The following is an 18,398-nucleotide window of genomic DNA, read 5'->3' as shown; positions in this document are numbered from 1 at the left end:
GACCCTGAGTCCTCCCTCTAGAGGAGTGAACCTATGGAGACTTCCAGTTGTTCTGGTGGGACCCTGAGTCTCCCTCTAGAGGAGTGAACCTATGGAGACTTCCAGTTGTTCTGGTGGGACCCTGAGTCCTCCCTCTAGAGGAGTGAACCTATGGAGACTTCCAGTTGTTCTGGTGGGACCCCTGAGTCCTCCCTCTAGAGGAGTGTTGTTAACCTGGATGGAGACTTCCAGTTGTTCTGGTGGGACCCCTGAGTCCTCCCTCTAGAGGAGTGAACCTATGGAGACTTCCAGTTGTTCTGGTGGGACCCTGAGTCCTCCCTCTAGAGGAGTGAACCTATGGAGACTTCCAGTTGTTCTGGTGGGACCCTGAGTCCTCCCTCTAGAGGAGTGAACCTATGGAGACTTCCAGTTGTTCTGGTGGGACCTGAGTCCTCCCTCTAGAGGAGTTATTCTGCACAGACAGGTCCTCTGTTCTGCCTGGGGTCCTGCTGGGGTTGATTGACTGCCTGGGGTTGGTTGAGCAGCCTGGGGGTCCTACTGGGGTTGGTTGAGCAGCCTGGGGTCCTACTGGGGTTGGTTGTTCTGTCTGGGGTTGGTTGAGCAGCCTGGGGTCTAATGGGGTTGGTTTGTTCTGTCTGGGGTTGGTTGAGCAGCCTGGGGTTGGTTGAGCAGCCTGGGGTCCTACTGGGGTTGGTTGTTCTGTCTGGGGTTGGTTGAGCAGCCTGGGGTCCTAATGGGGTTGGTTGTTCTGTCTGGGGTTGGTTGAGCAGCCTGGGGTTGGTTGAGCAGCCTGGGGTCCTACTGGGGTTGGTTGTTCTGTCTGGGGTTGGTTGAGCAGCCTGGGGTCCTAATGGGGTTGGTTGTTCTGTCTGGGGTTGGTTGAGCAGCCTGGGGTTGGTTGAGCAGCCTGGGGTCCTACTGGGGTTGGTTGAGCAGCCTGGGGTCCTACTGGGGTTGGTTGAGCAGCCTGGGGTCCTACTGGGGTTGGTTGAGCAGCCTGGGGTCCTACTGGGGTTGGTTGAGCAGCCTGGGGTCCTACTAGGGTTGGTTGAGCAGCCTGGGGTCCTACTGGGGTTGGTTGAGCAGCCTGGGGTCCTACTGGGGTTGGTTGAGCAGCCTGGGGGTCTGGGGTTGGTTGAGCAGCCTGGGGTCCTACTGGGGTTGGTTGAGCAGCCTGGGGTCCTACTGGGGTTGGTTGAGCAGCCTGGGGTCCTACTGGGGTTGGTTGAGCAGCCTGGGGTCCTACTGGGATTGGTTGAGCAGCCTGGGGTCCTACTGGGGTTGGTTGAGCAGCCTGGGGTCCTACTGGGGTTGGTTGAGCAGCCTGGGGTCCTACTGGGGTTGGTTGAGCAGCCTGGGGTCCTACTGGGGTTGGTTGAGCAGCCTGGGGTCCTACTGTGGTTGGTTGAGCTGCCTGGGGTTGGTTGAGCTGCCTGGGGTTGGTTGAGCTGCCTGGTAGGGTCCTACTGTGGTTGGTTGAGCTGCCTGTTGGGGTCCTACTGGGGTTGGTTGAGCTGCCTTGGGTCCTACTGTGGTTGGTTGAGCTGCCTGGGGTCCTACTGGGGTTGGTTGAGCTGCCTGGTGGGGTCCTACTGGGGTTGGTTGAGCAGCCTGGGGTCCTACTGGGGTTGGTTGAGCAGCCTGTTGGGGTCCTACTGGGGTTGGTTGAGCTGCCTGGTGGGGTCCTGCTGGGGTTGGTTGAGCAGCCTGGTCACTATAACGGTAGGATTCCTGTTTCTTTGTGCGTTACCAGTTATGAGACAAAACACCTGAAATACTTTAATACATGCTGCAGTAGCTGTTTATAAATCACTACCAACACACAGACTGAGTTACGGGTTAGAGTTGGTGGGAACTTTACCAATATGTTTATAAATCACAACCAACACACAGACTGATATTAGTTTTTACCAATATGTTTATAAATCACAACCAACACACAGACTGAGTTACGGGTTGAGTTGGTGGGAACTTTACCAATATGTTTATAAATCACAACCAACACACAGACTGAGTTACGGGTTAGAGTTTTACCAATATGTTTATAAATCACAACCAACACACAGACTGGGAACTTTACCAATATGTTTATAAATCACTACCGACACACAGACTGAGTTACGGGTTAGAGTTGGTGGGAACTTTACCAATATGTTTATAAATCACTGACACACAGACTGAGTTACACCAATATGTTTATAAATCACTATCGACACACAGACTGAGTTACGGGTTAGAGTTGGTGGGAACTTTACCAATATGTTTATAAATCACTACCAACACACAGACTGAGTTACGGGTTAGAGTTGGTGGGAACTTTACCAATATGTTTATAAATCACTACCGACACACAGACTGAGTTACGGGTTAGAGTTGGTGGGAACTTTACCAATATGTTTATAAATCACTACCGACACACAGACTGAGTTACGGGTTAGAGTTGGTGGGAACTTTACCAATATGTTTATAAATCACAACCAACACACAGACTGAGTTACGGGTTAGAGTTGGTGGGAACTTTACCAATATGTTTATAAATCACTACCAACACACAGACTGAGTTACGGGTTAGAGTTGGTGGGAACTTTACCAATATGTTTATAAATCACAACCAACACACAGACTGAGTTACGGGTTAGAGTTGGTGGGAACTTTACCAATATGTTTATAAATCACTATCGACACACAGACTGAGTTACGGGTTAGAGTTGGTGGGAACTTTACCAATATGTTTATAAATCACTACCGACACACAGACTGAGTTACGGGTTAGAGTTGGTGGGAACTTTACCAATATGTTTATAAATCACTACCAACACACAGACTGAGTTACGGGTTAGAGTTGGTGGGAACTTTACCAATATGTTTATAAATCACTACCGACACACAGACTGAGTTACGGGTTAGAGTTGGTGGGAACTTTACCAATATGTTTATAAATCACTACCGACACACAGACTGAGTTACGGGTTAGAGTTGGTGGGAACTTTACCAATATGTTTATAAATCACAATCAACACACAGACTGAGTTACGGGTTAAGAGTTGGTGGGAACTTTACCAATATGTTTATAAATCACACCAACACACAGACTGAGTTACGGGTTAGAGTTGGTGGGAACTTTACCAATATGTTTATAAATCACTACCACACAGACACACAGTTTACTGAGTTACGGGTTAGAGTTGGTGGGAACTTTACCAATATGTTTATAAATCACTACCGACACACAGACTGAGTTACGGGTTAGAGTTGGTGGGAACTTTACCAATATGTTTATAAATCACAACCAACACACAGACTGAGTTACGGGTTAGAGTTGGTGGGAACTTTACCAATATGTTTATAAATCACTACCGACACACAGACTGAGTTACGGGTTAGAGTTGGTGGGAACTTTACCAATATGTTTATAAATCACTACCGACACACAGACTGAGTTACGGGTTAGAGTTGGTGGGAACTTTACCAATATGTTTATAAATCACTACCGACACACAGACTGAGTTACGGGTTAGAGTTGGTGGGAACTTTACCAATATGTTTATAAATCACAACCAACACACAGACTGAGTTACGGGTTAGAGTTGGTGGGAACTTTACCAATATGTTTATAAATCACAACCAACACACAGACTGAGTTACGGGTTAGAGTTGGTGGGAACTTTACCAATATGTTTATAAATCACAACCAACACACAGACTGAGTTACGGGTTAGAGTTGGTGGGAACTTTACCAATATGTTTATAAATCACTACCGACACACAGACTGAGTTACGGGTTAGAGTTGGTGGGAACTTTACCAATATGTTTATAAATCACTACCGACACACAGACTGAGTTACGGGTTAGAGTTGGTGGGAACTTTACCAATATGTTTATAAATCACAACCGACACACAGACTGAGTTACGGGTTAGAGTTGGTGGGAACTTTACCAATATGTTTATAAATCACAACCAACACACAGACTGAGTTACGGGTTAGAGTTGGTGGGAACTTTACCAATATGTTTATAAATCACTACCGACACACAGACTGAGTTACTTTACCAATATGGTTAGAGAGTTGGTGGAACTTTACCAATATGTTTATAAATCACTACCGACACACAGACTGAGTTACGGGTTAGAGTTGGTGGGAACTTTACCAATATGTTTATAAATCACTATCGACACACAGACTGAGTTACGGGTTAGAGTTGGTGGGAACTTTACCAATATGTTTATAAATCACTACCGACACACAGACTGAGTTACGGGTTAGAGTTGGTGGGAACTTTACCAATATGTTTATAAATCACAACCAACACACAGACTGAGTTACGGGTTAGAGTTGGTGGGAACTTTACCAATATGTTCCTCTGTCTGCAGGTACATGTACTGGACGGACTGGGGCGAGGTTCCTAAGATTGAGCGAGCGGGGATGGACGGTACCAACAGAGCCATGATCATTGACAAGGAGATCTACTGGCCCAACGGTCTCACGCTGGACTACAGCCAGGAGAAACTGTACTGGCTGACGCCAAGTTCAACTTCATACATCGCTCCAATCTGGACGGCACTGGGAGGTACAGTAATCAACCAACCAATCAGAAACTCTCATTTTGGTTCCAGCGTAATAAAAGCAGGAAGTAATATTTCAGATGAGTAACCAACCAATCAGAAACTCTCATTTTGGTTCCAGCGTAATAAAAGCAGGAAGTAATATTCCAGATGAGTAACCAACCAATCAGAAACTCTCATTTTGGTTCCAGTGTAATAAAAGCAGGAAGTAATATTTCAGATGAGTGACCAGGCTACTTTTACTGCCGTATACCGAGTGTCTACAGAGACAACGGATCCACACCCCTGGGGAACTTTTTTTTACACATTTTATTGTCTTACAGCCTGAATTTAAAATGGATTAAATTGTATATTTTTTAGTCACACATTACCTCATAACGTTAGTTTTTTTTACTAAATTTTAATTTAAAAATTAAAAGCTCAAGTATCTTTGGGTCATTTTTACAAGGCGGTAAAATCTTATGCTTTCTAAATATATATATATATATATATATATATAATATAGCATAATAAAAGACTGTATTTACAAGTCTTGTTGACTAGATCTTATGCTTTCTAAATATATATATAATATAGCATAATAAAAGACTGTATTTTCAAACCTTTCATTTCAAGTTTTGTTGACTAGAAAATACATCATATGATTATTAGTTATTTGTATTCTATCTGTATCGGTGTATTGGAGCTGTCATCACCCAAAACGTGATGACCTCTCAATGTATTATCGGTGTATTGGAGCTGTTATCACCCAAAACGTGACGACCTCTCAATGTATTCTATCTGTATCGGTGTATTGGAGCTGTTATCACCCAAAACGTGACGACCTCTCAATGTATTATCGGTGTATTGGAGCTGTTATCACCCAAAACGTGACGACCTCTCAATGTATTCTATCTGTATCGGTGTATTGGAGCTGTTATCACCCAAAACGTGATGACCTCTCAATGTATTATATCTGTATCGGTGTATTGGAGCTGTTATCACCCAAAACGTGACGACCTCTCAATGTATTATATCTGTATTGGAGCTGTTATCACCCAAAACGTGACGACCTCTCAATGTATTATATCTGTATTGGAGCTGTTATCACCCAAAACGTGATGACCTCTCAATGTATTCTATCTGTATCGGTGTATTGGAGCTGTTATCACCCAAAACGTGATGACCTCTCAATGTATTATATCTGTATTGGAGCTGTTATCACCCAAAACGTGACGACCTCTCAATGTATTCTATCTGTATCGGTGTATTGGAGCTGTTCACCCAAAACGTGACGACCTCTCAATGTATTCTATCTGTATCAGTGTATTGGAGCTGTTATCACCCAAAACGTGACGACCTCTCAATGTATTATATCTGTATCGGTGTATTGGAGCTGTTCACCCAAAACGTGACGACCTCTCAATGTATTCTATCTGTATCGGCGTATTGGAGCTGTTCACCCAAAACGTGACGACCTCTCAATGTATTCTATCTGTATCAGTGTATTGGAGCTGTTATCACCCAAAACGTGACGACCTCTCAATGTATTATATCTGTATCGGTGTATTGGAGCTGTTCACCCAAAACGTGACGACCTCTCAATGTATTCTATCTGTATCGGTGTATTGGAGCTGTCATCACCCAAAACGTGACGACCTCTCAATGTATTCTATCTGTATCGGTGTATTGGAGCTGTTATCATCCAAAACGTGACGACCTCTCAATGTATTCTATCTGTATCGGTGTATTGGAGCTGTCATCACCCAAAACGTGACGACCTCTCAATGTATTCTATCTGTATCGGTGTATTGGAGCTGTTCACCCAAAACGTGACGACCTCTCAATGTATTCTATCTGTATCGGTGTATTGGAGCTGTCATCACCCAAAACGTGACGACCTCTCAATGTATTCTATCTGTATCGGTGTATTGGAGCTGTCATCACCCAAAACGTGACGACCTCTCAATGTATTCTATCTGTATCGGTGTATTGGAGCTGTCATCACCCAAAACGTGACGACCTCTCAATGTATTATATCTGTATTGGAGCTGTTATCACCCAAAACGTGACGACCTCTCAATGTATTATATCTGTATTGGAGCTGTTATCACCCAAAACGTGATGACCTCTCAATGTATTATATCTGTATCGGTGTATTGGAGCTGTTATCACCCAAAACGTGACGACCTCTCAATGTATTCTATCTGTATCGGTGTATTGGAGCTGTTATCACCCAAAACGTGACGACCTCTCAATGTATTATATCTGTATTGGAGCTGTCATCACCCAAAACGTGATGACCTCTCAATGTATTCTATCTGTATCGGTGTATTGGAGCTGTTATCACCCAAAACGTGACGACCTCTCAATGTATTATATCTGTATTGGAGCTGTCATCACCCAAAACGTGACGACCTCTCAATGTATTCTATCTGTATTGGAGCTGTCATCACCCAAAACGTGACGACCTCTCAATGTATTACTGCGTTTAGCAGGACGGTTAGAACCCTTTCCCTTTGTTATTGTTTATAATGATTTGTAAGTCGCTCTGGATAAGAGCGTCTGCTAAACGACTTAAATGTAAATGTAAAAAGGTCACATATATACAGGGGATGTGTTCAGATGAAATCAGACGTTCCTGATTCGTTCAAGTGGCTTGAATCTACGGCGAGACTTGAACATGGCCCTCTAGCAAAGATTAACAACCAACTTGAAGAATTAAAATATAAATATATATAATATACACATATTGTACAATCCAGGTGTCCAAAGCTCTTAGAAAATTACCCAGAATGACTCACTGCTGTAATCACTGTCCAAGGGGACTCTAATATGTATGGACTCAGGGGTGTGACTACTGATGGAATCAAGACATATGTGTTTTATTCAAATCAAAGTGTATTTGTCACATGTGCTGAATACAACAGGTGTAGGTAGACCTTACAGTGACATGCTGAATACAACAGGTGTAGTAGACCTCACAGTGAAATGCTGAATACAACAGGTGTAGTAGACCGTACAGTGACATGCTGAATACAACAGGTGTAGTAGACCTTACAGTGAAATGCTGAATACAACAGGTGTAGTAGACCTTACAGTGAAATGCTGAATACAACAGGTGTAGTAGACCTCACAGTGAAATGCTGAATACAACAGGTGCAGTAGACCTTACAGTGAAATGCTGAATACAACAGGTGTAGTAGACCTCACAGTGAAATGCTGAATACAACAGGTGTAGTAGACCTCACAGTGAAATGCTGAATACAACAGGTGTAGTAGACCTTACAGTGAAATGCTGAATACAACGAAATGTTTACTTCCTGTATAGGGGGCGGGCTGTAGCTGCTGTCTGCTGTGTCTCCAGGGAGGACTACTGTTACCACAGTACTAAACTAGTGTCTGTCTCTGTGTCTCCAGGGAGGTGGTGGTTAAGGGAGATCTCCCTCACCCCTTCGCTCTGACGCTGTACGAGGACACTCTCTTCTGGACCGACTGGAACACCCATTCCATCCACTCGTGTCAGAAAGAGACCGGGGAGGATCGGAAGAAAGTCCACTCGGACATCTTCTCTCCCATGGATATACACGTCTACAGCCAGAAGAGACAGCCGCTACGTAAGAACACACAGCCTAATCACTGGTCCCACTCACTGTGAATGACATGCTCCTATCCAAAACATAGAATGTTCAGGGCCCGGTCGCCGGTCTTCCTCCTCTGTGATCGGCTAGCTAGGTCTAGGACAACAGATCTGTGATCGGCTAGCTAGGTCTAGGACAACAGATCTGTGATCGGCTAGCTAGGTCTAGGACAACAGATCTATGACCCTTTAGCTGGGTCTTGGTCAATAGATCTATGATCGGCCAGCTGGGTCTAGGACAATAGATCTATGATCGGCTAGCTAGGTCTCGGACAATATAGCTATGATCGGCCAGCTGGGTCTAGGACAATAGATCTATGATCGGCTAGCTGGGTCTAGGACAATAGAGCTATGATCGGCTAGCTGGGTCTAGGACAATAGATCTATGATCGGCTAGCTGGGTCTAGGACAATAAATCTATGATCGGCTAGCTGGGTCTAGGACAATAGATCTATGATCGGCTAGCTGGGTCTAGGACAATAGATCTATGATCGGCTAGCTGGGTCTAGGTCAATAGATCTATGATCGGCTAGCTAGGTCTCGGACAATAGAGCTATGATCGGCTAGCTGGGTCTAGGACAATAGAGCTATGATCGGCTAGCTGGGTCTAGGACAATAGAGCTATGATCGGCTAGCTAGGTCTCGGACAATAGACCTATGATCGGCCAGCTGGGTCTAGGACAATAGATCTATGATCGGCTAGCTAGGTCTCGGACAATAGAGCTATGATCGGCTAGCTAGGTCTAGGACAATAGAGCTATGATCGGCTAGCTAGGTCTAGGACAATAGAGCTATGATCGGCTAGCTGGGTCTAGGACAATAGATCTATGATCGGCCAGCTGGGTCTAGGACAATAGATCTATGATCGGCCAGCTGGGTCTAGGACAATAGATCTATGATCGGCTAGCTGGGTCTAGGACAACAGAAGATTTGTGATGGTCTTGGACAGTAAAGCCCTGTACTCTGAGGTTTAATTCAGATAATTTGTCACAGTGCAGAGGGGACCTGCTACACGTCAATGACCCTGCTGTTACAGCCCCCTTCCCCTGCATGCACAGCTGTCTGCAGGGTCGTGTCGACTCTTGACACTTCTATGCAACTTCTGCTATCAGAATACAAGAGATCACATTGAAAAGACGGTGAGTGGCTTTGTGGTCTGATTTGTGATCAGATCTGTCTGACCACTTCAGGAGGTGGTCAGGGATGCACTGTGTGGATTTCTCCTCAGTTTGGACCAATCAGGCTACTGAAAGCGCGTGGAGGGCTACTCATCAGCACTCCACCCACAAATCTCCATAAAATGATACCGTTGGAGGAAATGCGTTCCTAGCTTGTGAGGAACGTGTTCGCTGGCCTCATAAATGCTAGCTAATATTTAGAAGAACATGTTTGTTTTGACTAGTTATGAGTTATGCTAACCCTTTTGCAATCCCTTTAGCATTGATAGCTAACTACTGCAGAGGTTGGCCGGCTAACTACTGCAGAGGTTGGCGGCTAACTACTGCAGAGGTTGGCCGGCTAACTACTGCAGAGGTTGGCCGGCTAACTACTGCAGAGGTTGGCCGGCTAACTACTGCAGAGGTTGGCCGGCTAACTACTGCAGAGGTTGGCCGGCTAACTACTGCAGAGGTTGGCCGGCTAACTACTGCAGAGGTTGGCCGGCTAACTACTGCAGAGGCTGGCCGCTAACTACTGCAGAGGTTGGCCGGCTAACTACTGCAGAGGTTGGCCGGCTAACTACTGCAGAGGTTGGCCGGCTAACTACTGCAGAGGTTGGCCGGCTAACTACTGCAGAGGTTGGCCGGCTAACTACTGCAGAGGTTGGCCGGCTAACTACTGCAGAGGTTGGCCGGCTAACTACTGCAGAGGTTGGCCGGCTAACTACTGCAGAGGTTGGCCGGCTAACTACTGCAGAGGTTGGCCGGCTAACTACTGCAGAGGTTGGCGCTAACTACTGCAGAGGTTGGCGGCTAACTACTGCAGAGGTTGGCCGGCTAACTACTGCAGAGGTTGGCCGGCTAACTACTGCAGAGGTTGGCCGGCTAACTACTGCAGAGGTTGGCCGGCTAACTACTGCAGAGGTTGGCCGGCTAACTACTGCAGAGGTTGGCCGGCTAACTACTGCAGAGGTTGGCCGGCTAACTACTGCAGAGGTTGGCCGGCTAACTACTGCAGAGGTTGGCCTAACTACTGGCTAACTACTGCAGAGGTTGGCCGGCTAACTACTATCAGTTGTCATGTTATCATATTCTGCCTGTTCCACCGTGTTTAGAATGCATACTGGCATTTGAATATATCTCAGGAAAAGGGAATCCGGACACACCGTGGACATGGTTAAATGCAGATGCATAACGCATTGGGACTTCATGATCAGAATACTAAAGCTGCATGAACTGTCAAGTCTAGACAGGTCCCAGGACTCTACTCTACTCTCAGAGACCTTGGCAACACATGGATCTCACAGTGACCTTACCGAAACACACGGACCTCACAATGATATTATCACTGGCTAACTGAAGAGCTCAGTGACTTTCAACGTGTCACTGTGATAGGATGTCACCTTTCCAACAATTATGTTAAGTTTTGTGCCCTGCCACGGTCAACTGAAGAGCCAAGCAAGTAGAAACCATCTGTCCTCAGTTAGAACACTCACTACCAAGGTCCAAACTGCCTCTGGAGAACACTCACTACCAAGGTCCAAACTGCCTCTGGAGAACACTCACTACCCAGGTCCAAACTGCCTCTGGAGAACACTCACTACCCAGGTCCAAACTGCCTCTGGAGAACACTCACTACCCAGGTCCAAACTGCCCATGGAGAACACTCACTACCGGGGTCCATACTGCCTCTGGAGAACACTCACTACCCAGGTCCAAACTGCCTCAGTTAGAACACTCACTACCCAGGTCCAAACTGCTTCAGTCAGAACACTCACTACCGAGGTCCAAAAACTGCCTCTGGAGAACACTCACTACCCAGGTCCAAACTGCCTCTGGAGAACACTCACTACCCAGGTCCAAACTGCCTCTGGAGAACACTCACTACCCAGGTCCAAACTGCCTCTGGAGAACACTCACTACCCAGGTCCAAACTGCCTCTGGAGAACACTCACTACCCAGGTCCAAACTGCCTCTGGAGAACACTTACTACCCAGGTCCAAACTGCCTCTGGAGAACACTCACTACCCAGGTCCAAACTGCCCATGGAGAACACTCACTACCGGGGTCCATACTGCCTCTGGAGAACACTCACTACCCAGGTCCAAACTGCCTCAGTTAGAACACTCACTACCGGGGTCCAAACTGCTTCAGTCAGAACACTCACTACCGAGGTCCGAACTGCCTCTGGAGAACACTCACTACCCAGGTCCAAACTGCCTCTGGAGAACACTCACTACCCAGGTCCAAACTGCCTCTGGAGAACACTCACTACCGGGGTCCAAACTGCCCATGGAGAACACTCACTACCGGGGTCCATACTGCCTCTGGAGAACACTCACTACCCAGGTCCAAACTGCCTCAGTTAGAACACTCACTACCGGGGTCCAAACTGCTTCAGTCAGAACACTCACTACCGAGGTCCAAACTGCCTCTGGAGAACACTCACTACCCAGGTCCAAACTGCCTCTGGAGAACACTCACTACCCAGGTCCAAACTGCCTCTGGAGAACACTCACTACCCAGGTCCAAACTGCCCATGGAGAACACTCACTACCGGGGTCCATACTGCCTCTGGAGAACACTTACTACCCAGGTCCAAACTGCCTCTGGAGAACACTCACTACCCAGGTCCAAACTGCCCATGGAGAACACTCACTACTGGGGTCCAAACTGCCTCTGGAGAACACTCACTACCCAGGTCCAAACTGCCTCTGGAGAACACTCACTACCCAGGTCCAAACTGCCTCTGGAGAACACTCACTACCCAGGTCCAAACTGCCTCTGGAGAACACTCACTACCCAGGTCCAAACTGCCTCTGGAGAACACTCACTACCCAGGTCCAAACTGCCTCTGGAGAACACTCACTACCCAGGTCCAAACTGCCTCTGGAGAACACTCACTACCCAGGTCCAAACTGCCTCTGGAGAACACTCACTACCCAGGTCCAAACTGCCCATGGAGAACACTCACTACCGGGGTCCATACTGCCTCTGGAGAACACTTACTACCCAGGTCCAAACTGCCTCTGGAGAACACTCACTACCCAGGTCCAAACTGCCCATGGAGAACACTCACTACCGGGGTCCAAACTGCCTCTGGAGAACACTCACTACCGGGGTCCAAACTGCCTCTGGAAGCAACGCCAGCCTTAGATCACAATGCCAAGCGTCGGCTGGAGTGGTGTAAAGCTCGCCGCCATTGAACTCTGGAGCAGTGGAAACTCATTCTCTGGAGTGATGAATCACGCTTCACCATCTGGCTGTCTGACAGACTACTCTGGGTTTGGCAGATGCCAGGAGGACGCTACCTGCCAGAATGCAGAGTGCCAACTGTAAAGTTTGGTGGAGGAGGAATAATGGTCTGGGGCTGTGTTTCATGGTTCGGGACCCTTAGTTTGAGTGAAGAGAGCTTAATGCTACAGAATACAATGACATTCTAGACTATTCTGTGCTTCCAACTTTGTGGTAACAGTTTGGGCGAGGCCCTTTCCTGTTTCAGCATGAAAATGCCCCCTGTGCACAAAGCAAAGTCCATACAGAAATCATTTGGAAGAACTTGACTGGCCTGCATAGAGCCCTGCCCTCAACCCCATCGAACACCTTTGGGATGAATTGGAACGCAGCAATGTTCCAACATCTAGTGGAAAGCCTTCCCAGACGAGTGGAGGCTGTTATAGCAGCAATGTTCCAACATCTAGTGGAAAGCCTTCCCAGAAGAGTGGAGGCTGTTATAGCAGCAATGTTCCAACCTCTAGTGGAAAGCCTTCCCAGAAGAGTGGAGGCTGTTATATCAGCAAAGGAGGGACCATCTCCATATTAAATCCCATGATTTTGGAATGAGTTGTTGGCTGAGCAGGTGTCCACATACTTTTGGTCATGTAGTGTCGTCTTCAGAGATAATGTCTGGTCATGTAGTGTAGTCTTCAGAGATAATGTATGGTCATGTACAGTAGTCTTCAGAGATAATGCCTGGTCATGTACAGTAGTCTTAGGAGATAATGTCTGGTCACGTACAGTAGTCTTCGGAGATAATGCCTGGTCACGTACAGTAGTCTTCAGAGATAATGTCTGGTCATGTACAGTAGTCTTCAGCGATAATGTCTGGTCATGTACAGTAGTCTTCAGAGATAATGTCTGGTCATGTACCGTAGTCTTCAGAGATAATGTCTGGTCATGTACCGTAGTCTTCAGAGATAATGTCTGGTCATGTACCATAGTCTTCAGAGATAATGTCTGGTCATGTACAGTAGTCTTCAGAGATAATGTCTGGTCATGTACAGTAGTCTTCAGAGATAATGTCTGGTCATGTACAGTAGTCTTCAGAGATAATGTCTGGTCATGTACAGTAGTCTTCAGAGATAATGTCTGGTCATGTACAGTAGTCTTCAGAGATAATGTCTGGTCATGTAGTGTTGTCTTCAGAGATAATGTCTGGTCATGTAGTGTTGTCTTCAGAGATAATGTCTGGTCATGTAGTGTATTCAATGGGGAACAGGGTGCCATTTGGGACACCAGTGATAATGGTGTGTGATGTGTCTGTAGTCCCCTGACAGCAGGGATAATGGTGTGTGATGTGTCTGTAGTCCTCTGACAGCAGGGATAATGGTGTGTGATGTGTCTGTAGTCCTCTGACAGCAGTGATAATGGTGTCTGTAGTCCTCTGACAGCAGGGATAATGGTGTGTGATGTGCCTGTAGTCCTCTGACAGCAGTGATAATGGTGTCTGTAGTCCCCTGACAGCAGGGATAATGGTGTCTGTAGTCCTCTGACAGCAGGGATAATGGTGTGTGATGTGTCTGTAGTCCCCTGACATCAGTGATAATGGTGTGATGTGTCTGTAGTCCTCTGACAGCAGGGATAATGGTGTGTGATGTGCCTGTAGTCCTCTGACAGCAGGGATAATGGTGTGTGATGTGTCTGTAGTCCTCTGACAGCAGGGATAATGGTGTGTGATGTGTCTGTAGTCCTCTGACAGCAGGGATAATGGTGTCTGTAGTCCCCTGACAGCAGGGATAATGGTGTGTGATGTGCCTGTAGTCCTCTGACAGCAGGGATAATGGTGTCTGTAGTCCTCTGACAGCAGGGATAATGGTGTGTGATGTGTCTGTAGTCCTCTGACAGCAGTGATAATGGTGTGTGATGTGTCTGTAGTCCTCTGACAGCAGGGATAATGGTGTCTGTAGTCCTCTGACAGCAGTGATAATGGTGTGTGATGTGTCTGTAGTCCTCTGACAGCAGTGATAATGGTGTGTGATGTGTCTGTAGTCCCCTGACAGCAGGGATAATGGTGTGTGATGTGTCTGTAGTCCTCTGACAGCAGGGATAATGGTGTGTGCTGTGTCTGTAGTCCTCTGACAGCAGGGATAATGGTGTCTGTAGTCCTCTGACAGCAGTGATAATGGTGTGTGATGTGTCTGTAGTCCCCTGACAGCAGGGATAATGGTGTGTGATGTGTCTGTAGTCCTCTGACAGCAGGGATAATGGTGTGTGATGTGTCTGTGGTCCTCTGACAGCAGGGATAATGGTGTCTGTAGTCCTCTGACAGCAGTGATAATGGTGTGTGATGTGTCTGTAGTCCCCTGACAGCAGGGATAATGGTGTGTGATGTGTCTGTAGTCCTCTGACAGCAGGGATAATGGTGTGTGATGTGTCTGTAGTCCTCTGACAGCAGTGATAATGGTGTCTGTAGTCCTCTGACAGCAGGGATAATGGTGTGTGATGTGTCTGTAGTCCTCTGACAGCAGGGATAATGGTGTGTGATGTGTCTGTAGTCCTCTGACAGCAGGGATAATGGTGTGTGAAGTGTCTGTAGTCCTCTGACAGCAGGGATAATGGTGTGTGATGTGTCTGTAGTCCTCTGACAGCAGGGATAATGGTGTGTGATCTGTCTGTAGTCCTCTGACAGCAGTGATAATGGTGTGTGTGTCTGTAGTCCTCTGAAAGCAGGGATAATGGTGTCTGTAGTCCTCTGACAGCAGGGATAATGGTGTGTGATGTGTCTGTAGTCCTCTGACAGCAGGGATAATGGTGTGTGATGTGTCTGTAGTCCTCTGACAGCAGGGATAATGGTGTGTGATGTGCCTGTAGTCCTCTGACAGCAGGGATAATGGTGTGTGATGTGCCTGTAGTCCTCTGACAGCAGGGATAATGGTGTGTGATGTGTCTGTAGTCCTCTGACAGCAGGGATAATGGTGTGTGATGTGCCTGTAGTCCTCTGACAGCGGGGATAATGGTGTGTGATGTGCCTGTAGTCCTCTGACAGCAGGGATAATGGTGTGTGATGTGTCTGTAGTCCTCTGACAGCAGGGATAATGGTGTGTGATGTGTCTGTAGTCCTCTGATAGCAGGGATAATGGTGTGTGATGTGTGTGTAGTCCCCTGACAGCAGGGATAATGGTGTCTGTAGTCCTCTGACAGCATGTCGTCTCCTTCCTGAACAGTGTCTTCACCATGCTCCGTGAACAACGGAGGCTGTTCCCAGCTCTGTCTCCTGTCTCCTATTACACCTCACTACCAGTGTGCCTGTCCCACCGGAGTCCAGCTGCTAGAGGACAGCAAGACCTGCAGAGACGGTGAGCCCTGCACCACAGCCCCCCTCTTCTGAGCCCTACACCACCACCCCCCTCTTCTGAGCCCTACACCACAGCCCCCTCTTCTGAGCCCTACACCACCACCCCCTCTTCTGAGCCCTACACCACAGCCCCCCTCTTCTGAGCCCTACACCACCCCCCTCTTCTGAGCCCTACACCATAGCCCCCCTCTTCTGAGCCCTACACCACAGCCCCCTCTTCTGAGCCCTACACCACAGCCCCCTCTTCTGAGCCCTACACCACAGCCCCCTCTTCTGAGCCCTACACCACAGCCCCCCTCTTCTGAGCCCTACACCACAGCCCCCCTCTTCTGGAGCCCTACACCACAGCCCCCTCTTCTGAGCCCTACACCACAGCCCCCTCTTCTGAGCCCTACACCACAGCCCCCTCTTCTGAGCCCTACACCACAGCCCCCTCTTCTGAGCCCTACACCACAGCCCCCCCCTTCTGAGCCCTACACCACAGCCCCCCCTCTTCTGAGCCCTACACCCCCCTCTTCTGAGCCCTACACCACAGCCCCCTTCTGAGCCCTACACCACAGCCCCCTCTTCTGAGCCCTACACCTGGCTACCCTACAGCCCCCCTCTTCTGAGCCCTACACCACAGCCCCTCTCTTCTGAGCCCTACACCACAGCCCCCTCTTCTGAGCCCTACACCACAGCCCCCTTCTTCTGAGCCCTACACCACAGCCCCCTCTTCTGAGCCCTACACCACAGCCCCCCTCTTCTGAGCCCTACACCACAGCCCCCCCCTCTTCTGGAGCCCTACACCACAGCCCCCCTCTTCTGAGCCCTACACCACAGCCCCCCCTTCTGAGCCCTACACCACAGCCCCCTCTTCTGAGCCTACACCACAGCCCCCCTCTTCTGAGCCCTACACCACAGCCCCCCTCTTCTGAGCCCTACACCACAGCCCCCCTCTTCTGAGCCCTACACCACAGCCCCCTCTTCTGAGCCCTGCACCACTGATCTTCCTCTCTCCTTTCCCTCCCTTTCTGAGGTGTTGAGCAGCTGGTGGTGGTGCTGGCTGACCTCTGGTCTCCATGGCAACACCTCTACCTGTTCACTGATTCCCAGCCCTGGTCATCTGTCTCTCCTCGGCTTTCATTGACATGTTGTGGTTCAGTTCCCCCAGTTAACAGGGCGAGGAGGGAGTATGTGCTGGTTCCTACTGGGTTAACCCTTTCAGCTGTAGGGTTGGTGCTGGTTCCTACTGGGTTAACCCTTTCAGCTGTAGGTTGGTGCTGGTTCCTACTGCCTGGGTTAACCCTTTCAGCTGTAGGGTTGGTGCTGGTTCCTACTGCCTGGGTTAACCCTTTCAGCTGTAGGGTTGGTGCTGGTTCCTACTGGGTTAACCCTCAGTTGTAGGGTTGGTGCTGGTTCCTACTGGGTTAACCCTTTCAGCTGTAGGGTTGGTGCTGGTTCCTACTGCCAGGTTAACCCTTTCAGCTGTAGGGTTCGTGCTGGTTCCTACTGCCTGGGTTAACCCTTTCAGCTGTAGGGTTGGTGCTGGTTCCTACTGCCTAGGTTAACCCTTTCAGCTGTAGGGTTGGTGCTGGTTCCTACTGGGTTAACCCTTTCAGCTGTAGGGTTGGTGCTGGTTCCTACTGGGTTAACCCTTTCAGCTGTAGGGTTGGTGCTGGTTCCTACTGCCTGGGTTAACCCTTTCAGCTGTAGGGTTGGTGCTGGTTCCTACTGCCTAGGTTAACCCTTTCAGCTGTAGGGTTGGTGCTGGCTCCTACTGCCTGCTGTCCCCTTTCAGCTGTAGGGTTGGTGCTGGTTCTACCGGGTTAACTCCTTTCAGCTGTAGGTGGTGCTGGTTCCTACTGCCTGGAGAGTAAAACTTCAGCTGTAGGGTTGGTGCTGGTTCACGCCTGGGCACCTCTTTCAGCTGTAGGGTTGCGTTGGTTCCTACTGCCTGCTAACTTTTCAGCTGTAGGGTTGGTGCTGGTTCCTACTGCCTGGGTTAACCCTTTCAGCTGTAGGGTTGGTGCTGGTTCCTACTGCCTGGGTTAACCCCACTCAGCCCTCCTGTGGTGTTATCGTGTCCCCAGTCAGCCCTCCTGTGGTGTTATCGTGTCCTCTCCTCTCTCACCCCCCTCCAGGTCCCACACAGCTCCTCCTCCTGGCCCGGCGGACTGACCTGCGCCGCATCTCCCTGGATACGCCCGACTTCACCGACATCATCCTCCCGACGGACGACATCCGCCACGCCATCGCCATCGACTATGACCCGGTGGACGGACACATCTATTGGACGGACGACGACGTCCGGGCCATCAGGAGGTCCTACCTGGACGGCTCTGACACTCAGTTCATCGTCACCTCACAGGTCAGTCATCCTGACCTCAGGTCACTAACAGCTGGGCCAGATAGTTACCTCACAGGTCAGTCATCCTGACCTCAGGTCACGAACAGCTGGGCCAGATAGTCACCTCACAGGTCAGTCATCCTGACCTCAGGTC

At 48.6% G+C, this 18,398-nt stretch overlaps 1 protein-coding gene across 1 annotated transcript; it reads left to right on the top strand.

Moving 5' to 3' along the window:
* Nucleotides 1–4,378: 4,378 nt before the first annotated feature.
* Nucleotides 4,379–18,320, top strand: LOC124029655 (low-density lipoprotein receptor-related protein 6-like; the record flags this gene model as incomplete). The annotated part of the gene is made up of 4 exons (XM_046341299.1): nt 4,379–4,570; nt 7,965–8,161; nt 15,785–15,916; nt 18,039–18,320. Coding segments are annotated over exons 2-4 (454 nt in total), but the record flags the coding sequence as incomplete, so codon positions are not given.
* Nucleotides 18,321–18,398: the final 78 nt, after the last annotated feature.

The sequence above is a fragment of the Oncorhynchus gorbuscha genome, unplaced genomic scaffold, assembly GCF_021184085.1.
Source record: "Oncorhynchus gorbuscha isolate QuinsamMale2020 ecotype Even-year unplaced genomic scaffold, OgorEven_v1.0 Un_scaffold_7183, whole genome shotgun sequence".
Classification (NCBI taxonomy): domain Eukaryota; kingdom Metazoa; phylum Chordata; class Actinopteri; order Salmoniformes; family Salmonidae; genus Oncorhynchus; species Oncorhynchus gorbuscha.
The sequence above is the reverse complement of the archived record's forward strand: the minus strand, read 5'-3'. Positions and strand labels throughout refer to the sequence as shown.